The sequence below is a fragment of the Parasteatoda tepidariorum genome, chromosome 3 (assembly GCF_982258835.1).
Source record: "Parasteatoda tepidariorum strain Cologne lab strain chromosome 3, Ptep-v5.0, whole genome shotgun sequence".
In the NCBI taxonomy this organism is placed as follows: Eukaryota; Metazoa; Arthropoda; class Arachnida; order Araneae; family Theridiidae; genus Parasteatoda; species Parasteatoda tepidariorum.
Genome location: NC_141757.1, coordinates 61918443 through 61931447, shown reverse-complemented (window position 1 = coordinate 61931447; position 13005 = coordinate 61918443). Strand labels below are relative to the sequence as shown.

General features: G+C 28.6%; 1 protein-coding gene across 14 annotated transcripts in view; it reads left to right on the top strand.

The window, feature by feature from the left end:
• raskol (Ras GTPase-activating protein raskol) overlaps positions 1 to 13005 on the top strand; it is a 319700-nt gene that overhangs the window by 262779 nt on the left and 43916 nt on the right. For all 14 annotated transcript variants that reach the window (XM_087159432.1, XM_087159431.1, XM_087159433.1 and 11 more), the window contains one exon: positions 9699 to 9802. In XM_087159432.1, the coding sequence (XP_087015558.1) occupies positions 9699 to 9802 (104 nt within the window). The remainder of the gene's footprint in view (positions 1 to 9698; positions 9803 to 13005) is intronic.

Genomic DNA, 13005 nt, shown 5'->3' with positions numbered 1-13005 from the left:
AAAAAATTAGATTTACGTAACGGTCGGTTTTTATAAACATATTATTAAATTAATAAATACTATACTAGTTTCACAACTTCTTTAGAATTAAGCTAGTATTTGTGGAAATGTAGCCATAAGTACTAAAAGTAAATTTACTTGACTCTTTACAGAACTCTTGCCCAATCCATTACCACGCGTTACAGCCATGCTTAGAAGCATTCGCATATTTCTGTTTCTCCATGTTTGTAAAAACAATTTCTTCATAAAAGAAAGAAATATTCTGCATTGTTTAATTTTTTTTCTTATAATTTACTATTCAGGGGAAAAGTTTATCAAATTCTTTAATATTTACCTGTGACTTCAGAGTTAGAAACTTTTTTTTCTGTGGTTGCCAAGCTAAGTTTCTAAATCAGGTGAAATTTTTCCCTCATCAACCTAGAATGTTTTTAAAATTGTACCTAAAACTCTTAAATGTTTTTTTAATTAATAAATGTTTCCATTAGAATTACGCAATTTTTTTAATTATCGGCATAATTTATGTTTTAATGTATTCTTGGTTTAGTAATTTCAGAGATGCCAGAATTAACCTAATTTCTGACAGCTTTAGTTTTTAATTTAGTTTCCACTAATGAAAATATTTCACATTAAGCTGAACATTTAGCATCTCTAAGATAAGGATATGAGTAAAATGATAATTGAGATTTTTTTTATCCGTATTAAACATAGTTAGATTTTATTCTTAATAAATCCATTAAAATTTACATTTTTCTTTAAGTTAACTCTGTGACTTCTCATATGGCTGCATAATAAAAGTAATTTAAAAAAATCTTTTTTTTTTTTTTAATTAATATTAGAAATTCAATCTCCGTCCTTACTTGAACAGTTCAGTTCATTTTTACCCTTTCTGTCTCTAGTACTTCTCAGTATTTGATTGAATCCCTCGTATTGTCGAAAAAGACTAATCACTTATTCTGTTCAAATTACAGTACTTTTCCTTTCTCACGTAAATGGAAAGAAATAGAGAAGAAAAAAAATTCAAGCTTTTCTAATCTGTAAAAAAAAGATAATGTGCGAAAACGTGAGGTTGCTTAGCAACCTGGATTCGATATCTCACACGGGATTTCTTACCGTGATATGTCTTGAAATACTTTTTTGAATAAATTAATGAGAATTTTTTTTTAAATGTTCGTGTCCCGGCTATTGTTTTTCTGTTTTATTTTTTATTCTCCATTTAAAATTTTAATATCGTGTGACCATACATTAACTATTTAAAGAAATAATTGTACAAGTCATTCGCCTTTTATTTGCATTACGGAGAAATACCCATAAATATTTTTATCTGCCTGTTGATGTTTGCTGTTGAGAAAAGTTTGTACGTATTCAATTTGTTTATGTTTTTTTTATGAAATTCTAGAGATAATTTTCTTATCGGTCTGAGAAATGCCGAATTGCAGCTTTAAAACAACTCTTCCATTTATTTTGTTAATTTTAAACTTTACTTATAATAGAAGAACAATTTGTTTTGCAAATATATTATATACCAGTTTACTGTTTGAATACATATTTTGTTTAAAGGCTTATTAAAAAAATTATTCTAGTGTACCGTTTAAAAATTCTTAAATTTGGTATTGAAAAAAGAAATAAAGCACATTGAACATTAAAAGCTTTTATTTTTAACTTTCAATTTCTTTATCCTTGCTGAAAGTATTGATTCCATTTAATCCAATAATATATAGATGGTTTTAGTTTTTTTATTTTATTTTTTACTCAATTTAGCTTCTGTTAATTGTATATTTTCGTTTAGTTTTGTATAATTGAATCCCTGATTTGACATCTTTTATTTGTTCATATTTAAATAAAAAAATGTCTATGAATGAACCTGGTATTTAATAATAGAAGTCGTACAAAATATTTCAAAATGGTTCTGTTATTTATCTTTATTTGTGATAAGTTAATTGAACACTTCAAATGACTATCAATTTTCTAAGATGGGAAATATATTTACTTGATTTATTTTCAGATTTCACTGTTGAAATATTAATTAATTTTTCATCTTTAGTCGATGAAAAAGCAATAAATGCACCTAAATTTACTTCACGATCAATTTATTTAATTCTCTATACGAAATCATAGAAATCACCTTATCCATTATTCTTAATAATCACTCTTGATTACATCATCTTGTTTAACAGTCGTGCAGCTTTGATTCCATAAGTAATTTATGATGAAATCCATGTGTGACAATCTTTTATTTCCAACTGCTCCCTATCGGTATCTGAAAAACATCAGATGAAAGATACTATCTTCCATCTGATGTTTTTAAATAAATCATTTCGCCTAAGCAACGAGAGAGGAAAGATGAGAGAGAAATTTTTGAAAATTTTAAGCCGATTTTCCTTCTGTTACTTATTCTTTCTAGTCCCTAAACTTTAAAATGCTTTTCTATATTCATTCATTTTCTTTGATAACCATTCACTTATAAATTATTTACTTTAAAAAAAATAATAAATAACATTAAGTCAATGTTTAACGTTATACACGCTACTTATTGGTCAAAGGAAGTTCGCAGTATGCAATTAAATGTCGAGAATTTTTCATTCACTGCATTTGCTCTATATCTTACTTTGCACTCTGTTACTGTACAAAACGTTGTTGTTTCTGTTTTACCGCATTTTTCCCCTCAAATAATTAGTTGATTTAAAAATTGCAATCTGAAAATTGTTATCTAATTTTACGATGAATCTTTTCGACATTTAGACATTGACTACATCAAAATGTGTTACAAATGAACTTAAATGTAATTATGATTTTCTTTAAATAATAATGTAATCTATTCCTTTTCTTGGGAGATATATCTTCAATAAACGATCACTACCTACAAAACTCCGAGATGCTTTTATTTTTTAATTCCCTTGCTCCTTTTTCCCTCCGTAGAATGTGTCAGACGTAGTTTATGGCACACTATAATTTTAATTTTTTTTTTTTTACGCTAATCTTAAATTTTGAGTTTATCTCCTTGCAATATGTTTTTAAATTATTTCGTTGGCATTTTTCAAAAATGTTTGTTTGAATTTCCAAGTGGGTTTTTGCTTCGCCTGTTCATTTAAAAAATATATATATATTGCCAAAATATTATATAGCTGCTATATTAAATAATAACTATAACAATGCCATCTGTATGCCAAAATTTCTTCACATTACCGCTAGAAATCCAAAATGGATGAGTTTGTGCCATCCCCTCAATTTCAAACCTTGATGCCCGCTTTGAAATACTTTATACTGAACACTTATGTTAAGTAAGCATGCGATTTTGGATTTATAATTTTAAGTATATGTGAAAGTTTAGTTATATACGAAACGCTTCACACATCTAATGTTAAGAGTTTTCTGAGATTTTATTTACCAGTTATTACTCCAATACAACACTATTTTATGTCTAGTATTTTCATATCTTGGATCTTAGTTAACACTTCCTCAGTTATTCACGCGAATTCCAATGTATTTTCAATAATGACATCTTGCTTGCAGATTATCTTTCTCCTTTCTTTATTCATCTCCTGTAAATTTCCCAACAATCCTGCTACTTAGTTTCTATAAATGATTTACAAACACATCCGCGTAAACATGGCTCTAATACCCTGTCACCCTCTATATATCATCGATACATTATAAATCATCCCACCGCACGAAGAGTCCAGATAAAAGCATCCTTTAAGGGGTATTGCGTAGGCTGATTTCCCTTTCTTTGTCTTAGCTTCATAATCCCAGAGTGACCTTGTAGAGAAATTTCACATTTTCTTGATGGCTATCTATGCTTTTGTCGTAACGGAGAATCCTTGAATTTACTGTTGCGTGAGGTTTTAATGCGTAAGTTTTTTATTTTATTTATGTAGTTGTACCGTTCTGTGTACGGTTTTTTTCTTTTTTTTTTCCTGGATAGCGTGATTAAATCGCAACAGTAGTTGAAGGTGAGCGGAAATTCGAAAGAAGAAATGAGTAAAAAAAAAAAATTTTAATTGAGGCTCGTTGTTGCAAGAAGGTATTAGTTTGAAATCTCTCTATTCGCGTGACGTCTATAATTAAACGAATGATGAGACTTCATTATTTTTATTCCGTCTTGTAAGGGATAGCTAATTTACGCTAAAGGATGCAGTAAAAAGTGGGTATTTTAATCACAAGCACGTTGGAGAATTTTTAAGTTTTACTGAACGATTTGTTTTTATGGTTAATAATGTCTTCTTAATCTACTTTTTTTTATAATTAATGTAGTTATGACTTTTAGAAATTATTTTATCATAATGATATATATTTGTTTTAAAAAGACATTTCTTTCTTGTTTACTGATGACAAGTCATTGAGGTTTTCGTGGCTGAAATTTTCAGCTGTTTCGTTGCTAATTGAATAAAGCTATTTTCTTTTTTTGCTATCCGTAAATGATATCTAGCTTGGAGGAAAATCGGTGGGTTTTTGAAATTGTGAAAGTTTTTGAAAAAGGGGGGAGGAAGGAGATTATAAAAAGAAGAAAATAAAATAAAAATATTTCAAATTAGCAAATTAAATAAAGTCGATGCTTGATATAATGAATTCTGTGATCCAAAAAAACAAAACATAAATAAATAAATGTTATAACATAATGTTGCTATAACGTGAGTATTTAAAATTATAACAGATATACAATTTTTTACTCAAATATTGGACTTAATTTAAACTCTTTACGATGTTTTATGTAGAGAAGAAATGGTTTAAATAATTTTTTTAATTTCGAAAATTTCTTCTGAAGGGCAGATGAATTTGACTCAGTGTCTGTCAGACCACGTAAATAATAATTAATTATATAATTCAATTTATGTAAGAATCGAACATTTTTATCTAACTTAAGTGTTATGTACTTTGGTATTTGACATTTTAAACTTTCTTTCAATGAAATCCGTAATACGATTTCTCGCGTTGTTCAAACAATGATGAGAATAATTTTTACCAGATTTATTTTTTCTATGTCTAAGTGTTTATAAATATGCGTGGCAATAACTTTTTATAATAGCTAATGCACTTTAAAGTTCTCCTGAATTTGTCTTTTTATAAAAACTGAAATTTTTATTGTAATTGTGAAGATAATTTTGTGAGTTATAATTATTTTTTGTTAAAAAAATAACTATTGATTTTAATAAAATAATTATTCACCTTTTTGAATCCGAAATCTATCCAAGTCCTTCACACCCATGTGAAACAGATAAGAATAAAATCTTTCTCCGAGCAAAATAAAAATCACCACAAAACAATTTTGTTTGCTCATTAAACTCAGTTGAAGTGCTTAGATTAAAAAAAAAAAAAAAAATTAAGAAGTTATTTTTATCTTTGCAAACAAAATCAGAAGTATATTTTCATTTTTCCTATTTCAAGATTCCCGAATAAATATTTTTCTTTTAGATGGGGTTTCATAGCATGTACATTATCGAAATCCTTTTGTCTTTTCTTCGTTTTAATGATCTTTATTGATCGAGCCTTATGCTTAATGAACTGTCTCATTTCCAATGATTTGAACTTTTTTTTACTTCTCTGTCATTGATCGGTTAATACGTAAAGGAGAACTTATTCGTCATCAACTTCGATTAGACTTTTTCTTTTTTACCCCTCTCATCTCTCGAATAAATGATTATGTACTTCTATAAGACCTTTTTTTTTTATCCTTCGGATGAAGGATCGTATTACGACATTTCATTCAACTGAAGCGAATCATTCATTAAGAACGACATGATTTCTAAGAAATCTTTGTCCATTTGAAACAATCCATTTACTGAATTAACACTTATATGTATGTCTAGTACTATTTAATTATTGAAAGTTCATTATTTTTATTCTGATATGCAATTTCCTTCATATTTTTTTTTAATTAGTCTGGGTTATTTTCTAGAACGAGTTGTGAGCAAGTAGTCAGAAGTAGCAAACTACAAGTAGTGAAACTACTGTAGTCGCTTTTTTTTTCTTTCTTAGTTTGTAGTGTAGTGAGCTACTTTTTTTAAGTAGAGTAGTGCTAGGCATTAAAAAAAATAGTTTGTAGCGATTTTGGGAAGTTATTTTTAAAGATAGTTTAGTAAAGAAACATGACTTTAGCACAACTAATTTTTTTCGAATTTGATTGGTACAAATCTTCGCTGGTCCTTCAATGGCTTGTAGTGCTATACATAAAAATGGCTTGTAGTAGTGCTATACATGAAAATGGCTTTTAGTAGTGCTAAACATAAAAATGGCTTGTAGTAGTGCTATACATGAAAATGGCTTTTAGTAGTGCTATACATGAAAAAAAAGTTTGTAGCGATTTTTGGAAATCACTTTTCACGATAGTTTAGTAAAGAAACACGACTTTAGCACAACTAGTTTTTTGAATTTGACTTTTAAAAATCTTCGCTGATCCTTCAATGGCTACAATGAAAATGACCTTGTGGCTGCAACTGAGCCTTAACAAGAATTACGTATTTAGAATCACATATAACTAATATTTAAACTATCCATTACGAAAAATAGTTAATTAATAACTTTGATCACACTTTCACAGGTGAATGTACACTCGTAAAACAATGTTATTTAAAAGGAAGAGAACGTATTTTCGATGAACTTAATTTTTTACAGGAAATAAAAGAGTATTAAGCAATTTTTAAAAAAAATGTTTTTGGTATAACAAACTGGCTTATGTAAACATGAGTAAATATTTCTTAATTATTCCCCATGTAATGTAAATTCGCCTCCTTAAAGTTGTCAAGTAGTTACTACAATTCCAAAATAGTTTGTAGTCACTACATTTTTAAAAAGTTCTTGTTGTTAACTACACGTGTAACAAAGTAGTTGTAGTAAACTACAAAATAATGTAGTTTTTCCGATCTGTGAATATTTTTGCTGATCAAAACTAGATTATGCAATTAACATTATAATATACAAAACAGCACCTCCTTGCGTTACGCATTCAAATATGTATTTGTTTTGACTACACTAAATTCTCCAGTGGAATCCGTACAAATATAATATAGAGCATGGGATATATATATATTTACCGTCGCTTCTAATTTGTTAGACCAACCTTAAATTTTATATTTTTTGTCCTTTACAAGCTGTGTCGCAATGTCTTCTAGCTTTTGCAATTCATAGTAAACATTTATTTTTAAGTTTCGCACTACGACACCATTCCTGGCCTTACACTTTCTAGCCAGCTATTTTTGAGTGTCAACCTCAGAGCAGAGTGTCAACTAACGACTCTATTTTTCCGTCACTATTTCCATGGAATAACCATAAATTCATGGAAATCGCGGAAAAGTTTCTAAAATAAACTAAAGTTACTAAAATTTTCTCTCTCTCCGTAAAAGCGCGTAGAAAGCTGCCTGTCAGAATAGTCACCTAAGTTTAATGAATGGAACAACCATCTCGGGTTGATGAAGGAAGTTGGGATGGCCCAAAAACAGATGGGTAGCGTTGTATGAAAGACGCGTGCCGTTAAAATAATAGCTAATTTTATTCTAATCTGTGCAGTTCCGGCAGATGGAAGGTTAGCTTTTTGCAGTTTTTGTTTACCTTTTTTTTTTTTTTTTTTTTCAATAGTCTTTGAGACACTTAACTTTTGCCAACTGTTAGATAACTATGAGTAGAAAATAACACTAAAAGAGTTAGAAAAAGAATTTTTGAAATTGTTAATCTTCGTTTTTTATTCCTTTCAAGAAATTCTTATTTATGGTTTTTTCTGTCTTATTTCTATTTTTGTACTGACTATTAAATTTAAAAGGTAATGATAGAGCACATAACGTGTACATAAGAATTACTAAAACTTCGGCGAAGGAGGCTAAAGTTTCTAACGAATCGATACAATAGATATTTACCTACACTCTGTACATTTTATCAACAAAAAAGTAGTATTTTTTTCCGATTGAATGAGATAGTTATACATGATTTTGAATGTGTAATTTGTATAGAATTGTACAAAATATATTTCAATACAATTCCACCTTTGAAATTCATCGGTCGGAGAAAAAAACAATTTCTTTTCTTTATAAACCTTTTATAATTTTTTTTTAGTGTTTAAAAACTGTTTGACTAATACCGACTAAATAAAGTAAGTCTAACTGTACGAACTAAAATATCTCCGTTAACATTTATTCATTTAAATATATATATATCTATATATTTCTACACAACATAAAGAAACAGAGTTTTTGATCTAGTGTTAAAATTTTTGAGTACTGAAATGGAACTTTAAAAGTTGTAGCATATATCCTAAATATACTACTTACTACATAATTAGTGCTAGCTCATACTTGACGAGATCAGTCGCAAAAATTATCTTCGCATAAGTTTATCATTAGAAAAATCCGATCTTTTATTTTATAAAATTTTCTGAAATTTTTTTTTTATCTCTCACACCATTACAAAACCCTTCACTTAAAGATACTCCATGTAAAAAAATAATAATAATAATAAATAAAACTTAGATACTGTATACAAAATTGTGATTGTTGTCAATGGACTTATATTTATTATTTTATTAGCAAAATTACAGCGTGTGCGAGGCACACGCCTTGCCACACTATATCCCCGCATTATAGTATATATAAAAAAAAAGTAGCTGACGCCCCTCACTGACCTCGATGTATCATTCATTAACAATGACAAATGAGGAGAAAAGTCTGCCATCCGCCGGGTTCATAATTATGATTCCATTTAAGTAATATGATGCCATACTTTTATGTCTGGTTTTCGCCTCTTCCTCACATAAACATACCCAGACGAATAATATTTTATTATTTAATATTTGGACTTAATTATATTTTGATAACCCAAAAAAATGGGTAATGACGTCCTGCGATAAAATTAAAAAAAATTCTCATTAGTGTTACTTGTGTAATTCAATGAACATGGTCCTCATGTGAATTTTGTTCATTTCCACATTATTCACAATTATCTCTACATTATTTTCTTTTTCGTCAGACAATGTTCCTTTAGAACAATATATCGTACATGGTTTGTACTAGTTTTAATTATGTTGCATAAGGCGTTGAATAATATTTTATATCTTTTTGGATCATTCTAGTTTTTTACATGATACATCCAACCCATTTTATTATTTTAAGGTTTATTATAATAAGGTTTAGTATTTTAATGAAACATTTTATATATCAGATTCGATACATTTTAAAAAATCTTTAAAAATGCACTAAAATTTACAGTTTTGATATATTGTAAAAAGTTATCTTTTATCTTGCAAATCTTTAAGAATACGCTAAGGTTCAAGCTTAGATATCTTGTAAAAATTTAATACTTGTTTGCTTAAAAAAGTTTTTTTTAAAAGGTTATTGACCTATCAAGACCTATGATGGTTCCCAAAATTGGGAACCTGTCAAGTTTCCCAATTTTGAATTATTTTAGTAATTTTATTTAAAATATGGCACTGATTAGAATTTATGAAATAAGCAACAAATAATGAAGTATTAAACACACATATATGTATATTAAAGTTGAAAAAGCAATAAAGTTATTAGATATCGGGTATCTTTAATTGTCTGCATGAATTAACATTAATAAATTAATTTATTATTTAAATTAATACATAAAAAAGTTTATTGTAAGTAATCAAAATTTCTCTTTTATATTGTATCTGGTCTTATTACAGGGACGTTTTCATGCATGAATTGTCTGTTTGAATGCCAGTGAATTTGAATTATTATTTTATTTTTCAGAGACATCCTATGAGAAGGCTTGCTCGGATCGCAGAGGTAGTGCTCCAGCTACACCAGTGCTGGGTATTCGAACCATGGATACTACTACACCATCTAGGTTTGCTGTAAGTATTACCCTGGAGTTTATTTAAATAAGTATGGGTTCACGACCCTGAATTACTTTGTATTATGAATGAAGGTCTAATTCTGTTAAATGAATTCCTTCTTTTACCACTTGCTTGAAGAGTAAGTGATGAAATTGCCATGAATTTTCAGAACTTTGCTTTTCTTGTACTTGAATTGTCTGAACTTTTAAATAATACTCGTTATGTTTAAAAAAATTAATAAAGTTATTTAAGTAAAAATATTAAAAATAAATAGGAATACCGTTTAGTAACCTCATAAGGAATCGGATAGCAAATTAACACCTTGTAGCAACGGTCAATTTTAGTGAGGCATCGAGTACGGATTCAAACACGATCTTATCTTCTTGAATTCATTTTTCCCCGAGTTGTTTTACGTCTGACTTACGTAAGGTTGTTTGAATTTTCCGAATCGTTGTTTCATTGTATATAGTACCATTTAACTCTACATTCATTCTTCTGTCGTGGGCGATTATGATGAATAATGGTGAATTAGCTATGTTACGAAATGCTACTTCACTACATTTTTACAGGTTTTAAAAATTAATATATTTGAAAATAATAAATTGACTTAAATTATATTTTAAGAAAGCCTTAACTATCCTCTTTATATTTAAAGCAAGATTAGCAGTTCACAACCGTGTGTATACGGAAAAGCTTGTTTAGCCATTGTTTAGCACCCAAATGCTTAAGATGCTGCAGTTTGGAATAATAATTAACTGATAATGATCGTTTGTGATCTTCTATATTGTAATTATCAATCCATTTTTTTTAAACATTTATTAACGTGAAATAAAATATATATTCTATATTAATAAATATTGAAATTTATATTCTTTGCAAGTTGATTTCCAATCATCGTGCATTTATTTTTAATCGATTTTTTTTCTTTTAATGGAAAATTTTCGCATTTTCGACACTGATATTTTATTGTTATGACATTCCCTTTTTGTTTCAATAACTGAATAGTTTTTCTACAATACCAGAATCATTATAAACGAAGGAGAAAAATATTCAATTTTATGGGGCACCTTTCAATAGAAAACATTCCATAAAAAAAGAAAACCTTTGACTTCTGAAGTTCGTCCTTTATTCGTTTATTATTTTTTTCTCGTTTTGTAGTAAAAGAAACGAAATGTGGCGTATAATTTTGTCTTTACCATTTGAATCTTTCTTTTTATCCCCTCTTAAAAGTTACTCGAAGTAGTGGGTGAATAATTGGGGAGGGGGGTTTACGTAATGGAACGTTTCCTTTAAATGTATGCAAATGTGAATTCCGTGTACTGGTCATATTCTTCACGGTATTCAGATCTAGGTATTGAATTTTTTCGCCCTTTCTTTATTTGCGTTAACAGTTGCCAAGGTAACGTGAGAATTTAAGATTTCGTTATCATTTACTCTAGCAGTTCTTTTCTTTTCTTTCTTAATAGTATTGGAGGGATCATCTTTAAAGAGAAAGTGACCCCATCTAAGTCACCCCGGGGTTAATGTTCTTGTTTTAAGTACAGTTTTTTGTGATTTCAGCATCCATTAGAGGCAACTCCCTGAAATATAACTGTCATTGCAGAACCTTCAGAACACAAATGATAGTTTTTCATTTTTTCCTACCTTTTTTTACGGGGCACGAAATATTTAGAAATAGAAAGTGTTTTAAATGGGGGGAATGTTTGCGTAAGGGGGTGAAAATTCTGTCGCTCGAATAATTTCTTTTCACTATTTATAGAATAATTGATTATAAGTACAGAACACAAATTGTAGTTTTTTAATTTATAAGTACAGAACGCAAATTGTAGTTTTGTTTTTTTTTTAATTTGTAAGTACAGAACACTAATTGTAGTTTTTTTTTTAATTTATAAATACAGAACACAAATTGTAGTTTTCCATTTTTTCCTATCTTTTTCATGGGTACGAAATACTTAGAATAGAAAGTGTTTTAAATGGGGAGAATGTTTACGCTAGGGGGCGCAAATTCGGTCAGTCGATTTACTTCTTTTCACTATTTATAGAATAATTGATTTATAAGTTTTTTTAAAAGATAAACGTAAAAAAAAATATTCCTTTTGATCAAAAGCAGTGCAACATTTTTTTTATAAATTCCCGAAATAAAAGATGTTTTATTGTTTAAAAAAAGTATTTCATTAAAAAAACTTATGAGCAATATTTGTCTGCTAAATAGCTTATTTCGTGTTGAGAGGAAAATCAGATTCTATGAGTTGCATCTCTAGCGATCTCTTAATTGAAAGTGTAATTCACTGAATTGGTTCATCTTTGGATAAACAGTGACATATCTTTTGGCGTTAGAAAAATCAATGAAAAGTTATCAATTCCTATTTTAAACATACACACAGTCGATTTGGTGTAAATTACTGTTTTTACAATATTTCTAAGTCGATCCTTTCTGCGATAATTGAGAAAACATGATTCAGAAATTTCGCAAAAATTTTAAATACATGACCAAAATTTGGATGGTAAGTCCTAAGCCTTTCTTTCTGTGCCCTTGAAGAAAAATGGTTATTTCCCTCTTTGTTAATTTTAAATGTATTGAACAAAAATAGTCTTTTTTCGTGTAAAATTTCTGAAACAGAATCGTTTACACCGTTTAAATACTACTGTCTTTGACCTTCGGAGTACTGATGAAACAGTTTCCGTATCAAAGAAGTAACTTAAGTTTTAAAAAAAGTTTCCTTTTTTCCATTGTTCATTTAATCTAAGAGGGGTGAAATATAATGGTCAATTTGCCCTTCGAGATTTGGAAAATGTATCCCTGGTAACATTAATTCTCCCGAGTTTAGCATTCATCATTCTAAGTTTGTTCTTTGTTTCATTCATTCATTGTAGACTTAGTGCTTGCTACCTTAAATTCAGTGCAACTCTAAATCGTTTTTTTAAATGATCAATTTTTCTCAAAACTTTTGAGACATGTTGAATTCATCCATTGGCATTCATTGTTAAATGGAAAGCAATTTCAACTGCACCATTTGCTTTATTACCTTATAATTAACTATTAAATGCTTATTATAAACTTAACAGTATATACTGTGCAGTATATAGCTTGACATATTGCAGTATAGATAACATCAATAACCATACAAAGTAAGGTATTTCAAGAAATTCTGTACCTTGCTTTTTTAATGTTGTAACAACGACCGAAATTTTGAAACTGAATTGAACCTTCTAAATATTGA